The 6613-nt window shown below is 42.3% G+C and overlaps 1 protein-coding gene across 3 annotated transcripts in view; it reads right to left on the minus strand.

Annotated features, from left to right (window-relative positions):
- The window catches only part of RPAP2 (RNA polymerase II associated protein 2), a 51382-nt gene that overhangs the window by 43634 nt on the left and 1135 nt on the right, over positions 1 to 6613 (minus strand). For all 3 annotated transcript variants that reach the window (XR_014549637.1, XM_083620665.1, XM_083620666.1), the window contains exons 2-6: positions 5106 to 5151; positions 4873 to 4987; positions 2641 to 2739; positions 1105 to 1170; positions 537 to 625 (exon numbers count right to left, since the gene is read on the minus strand). Coding sequence is in view for 2 of the 3 variants with exons in the window: in XM_083620665.1 (XP_083476791.1) it covers positions 537 to 625; positions 1105 to 1170; positions 2641 to 2739; positions 4873 to 4987; positions 5106 to 5151 (415 nt within the window). In the remaining variant the exon portion in view is untranslated. The remainder of the gene's footprint in view (positions 1 to 536; positions 626 to 1104; positions 1171 to 2640; positions 2740 to 4872; positions 4988 to 5105; positions 5152 to 6613) is intronic.

Here is a 6613-nt window from a genome sequence, read left to right on the forward strand (position 1 = left end):
ATCAGATCAGCCCGCAAACCACATTTCAACTGAGCCATTACCTGTCCCAGACCCAACAAAACACTGGCTTCAAAGTCACTAGCAAAACCATTTGCCCAGGCTGTTAATCTGCTACATATATGAAATCAGGTGTAGGGTGGGTGGCCATAGGCATGGCTTGGCCAAATTGGCCTTGTGGGGCCACATGGAGAAGCTTACGCAAGTGGTTCAGAGGTTTACTCCCTGCCTTAGCTGGATATTCCTGAACCAAGTTCCTCCCTCAATTCTTTAAATACAGTGCAGTCATGTAGTTCAGCTAGATTGACCATGCTTAAGAGGTTAATAAGGGTTTGAGCCTGCTATTGCACCTGAATAGCCAGCTGGAAAAAAATCTTCTCCATCCCGAGGCTACATCTTTTGACAAAGGGCATTATCTTTAAACATACTGAAAAGAAAAGAACAGTGCATTTTCTACGCATGTTTTGGGTGTTGTTTTCCTTCCAAATGATGCCCAAGAACAAAACCCTGAGCCTAGCCAAACAACATTATCCAATTACCTTTCTTCTTCTCGCAGCCACACAGGACTTTTTGAAATCTGAGCTTCGAAGTATTTTGATGCTCTGTAGCAGAAGTTACTGCAAAAACACTGCCCCCCAAAGAGAACAGCAAATGTCATTTTCATACTTAACAAAATAGATATAAACTTGATAAAAACTTTGATAGCTTGGTGAGTGTGAAGAATCAGCTAACACACTGAATACAGATTATTAACATTTTAAGACCAGTTGCTAAGAACAGGAAGTCGGATGCAATGCAAGAGCAATTATTCTCTGCCTCTGAGTTCCAATCTAGTCATGTGTCACAAAGCTCAGCAAATCAGCTTGTACTGACTTCATTACGCTGCAAGTTGCTCTTTCTGTGGCTCCGAACTGGTAGGGCATGAAGAGGTACTTGGCAAAGGAAGTTAAAGAGCTGAAGAAGCCAACAGCAGCAAGAAATAGCAACCCAGAACCTTGCATGTAGCCAGCATTACACCTCTAGAGCCCTCGGCAACACTGAACCAATTTCTTGCTAAACAACAATAAACGAAGAAGTGATAATGTAACAAACAGCTTTTAAACTTACCTTTCTTTCAGTAATATCATACACTTTGTTTGTTTTAGTTGATATTTTGTACTTTTGTTTTGGCACCTAAAAATAAATAAATCACAAACACAGTTTTGCAATGGGTCTGTGCTCCCTTTAGCATTCCTCTCCTCTAAAATAATATTCCATAATTAACACTACTGACCAAACCACATTACGTTGAACTGAGCTTCTCAAACCACACTTCTGAAAACTGCTGACAATTTTTGTGTAAATGCTGAGGACTTCAGCTTGCATTTGAAGTCTTGTGATGTGGAGAGCAACATGCTGTCCCACCCCCGACCTAAGCTATATCAATTTTTAAAAATACAAGTCCTTAGCCTCTGTAAGAAAAGCCAAATACCTGAATTGGACACAACAATGAACTATGGTGCATTGTTATGTACATGAGCCTTGTGCAAGATCAAAAGCTGTTGCTTCCATTTTTGATCAACCATAGTTTAGCATTACATCCAAAACCTAAACTGTGGCTAATATTAACTATGGTTTATTGAAACAAGCCAGCTTCATAAACCAAGGTTTGAAGTTGGCTTGTTTGGGTAAATCATAGTTAAGACTAACCACATTTTGTCTGAATTCAAACCTAATGCTAAGCTGCAGTTAGTCGAAAATAGAAGCAAAAGCTTTTGATCTCCTATCTTGGCCACATTGGGGAGAGAAAGGGGGCACCCAAAATCACTGACAGGGAAAGGTGGCCAATGTGCAAACAGATAATCTTGACTCAAGTCTCCTGTTTTAATTACTGTGCTGTTTTAATGAGATTGCTTTATTGCATATTTTAATTATAGATCTTTATATGTTGCTGTTTTGATGAGACTGTTATATTGTTTATTTTAATTGGGCATTTTAATTATGGATGCTTGTCTTTAATGCTCGTTTAATTGGGTTTTGTTCTTGTAAACTGCTTTGGCATTAAGTGGCATATAAATTAAATAATCATCTAAAGCTGGGTTCAAATCCTCACTTAGCCAATTAGCTTAATAGGTGAGTTTGGATTTGGATTTGATATCCCGCTTTATCACTACCCAAAGGAGTCTCAAAGCGGCTAACAATCTCCTTTCCCTTCCTCCCCCCACAACAAACACTGTGAGGTGAGTGGGGCTGAGAGTGTAACTAGCCCAAGGTCACCCGGGAGCTGCATGTGGAGGAGCGGGGACGCGAACCCCGTTCACCAGATTACGAGTCTATCGCTCTTAACCACTACACCACACTGGCTCTCGTGACAGTGGCCAAGCCACTGTCTCTCAACCAACCTTCTCCAACACGGTGCCCTACAGAATTTCGAACTACAACTTCTATCAGCCCTAACTACTGGCCATGCTGCCTGGGGCTGATGGGAGTTACAGTCCATATTATCTGGAAGGCATCAGATTATGGAAGGCTGATCTACACAAAGATGACCAAGGATTCCTGACCATGCATCAGTGAAGTTCAGTTGACCAGACACCACATTCCAACACAGAAAGACAGATGCAAAACTGCAGAAATATAAAGAAGCCCCTCATAGATTCTTACATTCTGTAGCCTCTTTCGGCATATGGGGTAGCCACACAACTTGATGATAAAGCGTTCTTCCACAACATCCTTATAGTGAGGAGGTGTTATAATCTTCCCCTGAAAATAGGAAAACACACAGACGTAAGTTACAGGGTACTGCCTTGAAACTCAAAACAAATAAAAAGTTTAGAATAGGAAAAAGCGTTTTCGAGAAAACAAAGCAGCAGAAAATTGGAAAAGGAACAGAAACTGAGAACAATGACAAAGGGAGTCTATCTTTTAGATTCTCTAATTTTTTTCTGAATGAAAACAAAGAAGCAACAACTGCTTTTCCTCTAGCAGGATGGAACAGAACAGAGACCGCTTAAAATATTTTGCATAAATGATGCACATCTTCCAGCTGCCATCACTTGTGGTGCTTATATGCGTGACTATGTAATTATGATTACTCAGAGGTCACATTTTCTTCAATGAGGCTTATTTCCAAGTAGGTGGCTGCAACATTCAATTTGCTTAGGGTCGCCCAGCAAGAGTGCAATGTACCTTACTCCCTTAGAAGGGTTTTAAAGAATGAAACATTAAGTTCTGAAAATGCAATAAAACATCGTTTTGTTTGTTTTTACTGGAAGTCTTTTTCATGGAAATCCATGGAGTCTCCCACCAACACCCAAAGGAAAGGTGCCTCGGATTGAGCTGCAAGAATATGTAAGAACCCTGAAAACTAAGAGTCTTGAGTTACAAATAAGGAAGTCTCCCACTTCAGACTCATCTCCGTAATGAGCTCATTGTGCAGCCTTAGAGAAGTCACTCTGTTCCCACTTCAGTGCATCTATCTGCAAAATCAGGGAACAAAAAATGCCTTACAGCAGGGATGGGGAACATCAGGCCTGCAGGGGTGGGGGGCAAACTCTAGGTCTGTCTCTCTCTGGTCCTTTGAGCTCTCCTCATATCACGCCCCTTTTCTACAAGCCACACCCCTTGCTGGCACTGTTTCACACTTTGAGTGTTTATGCCTGGCTGGAATATGTCCTTGAACTCTGATAACGCCTCTTGTTTGTCTGGATGGGATTACAAATATCTGATGGGACTCCGTAGTATCTGTTACTCCCTCAGATCTTCCAGGACACCTGCTGCTTGCATGAGAGGAGCAAATAAAGCAGGAGTGGAGTGTCCAATGCAGCCTGTGGGCTGAAAATGCCCTGCCCTAAGAGAAGGCATTAATATGGGTTGTTTGGTAGAGACCAAAACTCTTTTCAGGGTTGAGGAGATCTAAACAATCGTCTGACACCACAATCCTATGCATGCCTAGTCAGATGTAAGACCCACTTTGTTCAAGGGGACTTACTCCCACATAAGGGTGTATTGGGTCGCAGCCTGAACTGTACAGAGTAGCATTAAAAAGATCAAGGAACTCCCTAACTCCTAAGCTCTGTTCTAGTTCTACTACAAGCAATTTACTAGGACTGGAAATCTTGCAAGTACCACTCTGGGAAAAGCTGGTCATACTTCAGGACCATGCACAGTGTGCCATATTTTTTAAATTCCACCCTCAAGCTTGTCACACTATTTCCTGTTTTAAGCAAAAGAAGATCCCTCCTTTGTCCCAACTTTGCTACCGTATCCTGCCTTAATGAGCTACATGATTTACCGTATTTTTTTGCTCTATAAGACTCACTTTTTCCCTCCTAAAAAGTAAGGGGAAATGTGCGTGCGTCTTATGGAGCAAATGCAGGCTGCGCAGCTATCCCAGAAGCCAGAACAGCAAGACAGATTGCTGCTTTCACTGCGCAGTGATCCCTCTTGCTGTTCTGGCTTCTGAGATTCAGAATATTTTTTTTCTTGTTTTCCTCCTCCAAAAACTAGGTGCGTCTTATAGAGCGAAAAATACGGTAACTATAATCAGAGAAACTTAGGTTAGCCACAACCAGTCTGTAAGTTTCTAATAGGTATATGCATCTCTGCATGAAAATTGAAGGGATAAAGAATGCAAACGTAGAATGCGCCTTTGATTTTAATGGGACTTGTGCACTGGAACACAGCATGCTTTCATTCAGTAAGCCTCATTTAAAACAGTGGGACTCATTCCTGAGCAAACATAGAAGTGCATTGCTAAGCATCTGCAAACTACGTCTGGACTGGGATGAGTGTGCAGATGATATACAGAAGGCTGGCAAAAGCTTATCCAACAGTAACAACAAACTTTTTGAAACACAAAGCAGTATTAAACTTGCCAAGAAAAAGAGGACCTACACAATCCACAAGGAATTCTTCTGTAATATCTTCTTCCAACAGACGTTCGACAACCTGCAAGGCTTTTCGCTCAGCCTCAATCTTCTTTCTAATGGCAGCTTCAAGCGCCGCCTTCCTACAAGAGAACAAATTAGCCGTATGAATAACACAAGGTATAGGAAACCTGCGGCCTTGCAGATGTTGTTGGTTTAACAGTATTTGGTTTAACTATGCTATGTTTAGAGATATGATACCTTTGTGCAGCATCTTCATTTTTCAAAGCACTCGACTGTTTCTTTCCTAAAAATAATAACATGCAAACAAATGATTATATTGACTTAAAACATTTGGGGAATACTTTTCATGAGTCTCTTTTCAAAAAAAGTGCTTTCATACATTTTAATATATTTAGTACATTGGTGTCTGCTTATAGAAGTTTGTGAATTGTATTATACAGGTGTCTGGAAACGGAAGTTCTCTATAATTATGTATGCAAATACTGAGAGAAAAAAGCTGAATGTACACTGCAGAAGCACACCATAAAGCATAAGGAGACTTTTGCAATTTGTCTTTGGTTGCATGTGTAATTTTAGAGTGAACTTTTACCATCTGCAAAGATGACTACTTGCCCTACAGAACAAGAGTCCACACCACTAAGTGCCAATTAATATATTTGAACCATTATCACATACACAGTTTCAGGAGAGTTAAACTGTGGAAAAAAGTTGTTTTTACATGTTTACTGCCCAGGCTTGTTTACAGAAGGCCATCGTAGCCCAAATTAGCAATACTGAATGCATAGATGGAAGATGGGTAAGCTAGAAGGCTATTATATTGTGCACTCATAAACAGAATTGAAATACTTTACAGGACCAATCACTTCATTGGCAGAATTGCCAAGTCTCTGTCCCGGTGTTGCTCCTTTAAGTGGCAGCCTCAGAGGCCAAATTTAAGCAAGTGATGCTTTCTCCTTCTATCTCTGTGTTAGGAAAAGTGTCACGGGTTAAAATTTGTTCCAGTCCTATTAAAGGGCCAGGACTAGGCTAAGCAGTATTTCAACATTTTGAAGAACAGTTTGCGTGAGCCTATTTATTATACCTAACTAAATGGGCACCACCTTACACATATGACCCATATGAGAATCCTGTGCACATGACGAAACCCTGCTGTTTCCCTGAACGCCACCCTTGTAAAATGAGGTCCTACGTTTTATTTTGGCAAGGCCGTTTTCTGACAGAAGAGTTCAGCAAGTGCTGTACATATCTCCTCATGTAGCCATGGGCAAAGGCAGAAAAGCACCGCCAAGAGGGGGGAAGTCGATTAACTCACCATATACCGTATTTTTTGCCCTATAGGATGCACTTTTCCCCCTCCAAAAATGAAGGGGAAATGTGTGTGAATCCTATGGGGTGAATGCAGGCTTTCGCTGAAGCCTGGAGAGCAAGAGGGTTCGGTGCGCACCGACCTCTCTCGCTCTCCAGGCTTCAGGAAGCTGTCCGCAAGCCGTGGGAGAGCTGCCTGCACCCCGAAGCTCTCCCACCTCTTGCGGAGACCTGGTTTGGAGGCTGGCAGTGGGGAGAAGCGCACTTCTCCCCATCGCCAGCCCCACAAGCTCGGGGGAGAGCGGGGAGGCGAAGCGCGCCTTCCCGCTGTTCCCCGACCTGGTTCTTCCAGCCCCGCACTTGGGGGGGGAAATAATTCCCCCCCCTTTATTTCCCCCCCAAAAAACTAGGTGCGTCTTATGGGCCGGTGCGTCCTATGG

Source organism: Podarcis filfolensis (genome assembly GCF_964270895.1).
Source record: "Podarcis filfolensis genome assembly, chromosome: 6".
Classification (NCBI taxonomy): Eukaryota; Metazoa; Chordata; class Lepidosauria; order Squamata; family Lacertidae; genus Podarcis; species Podarcis filfolensis.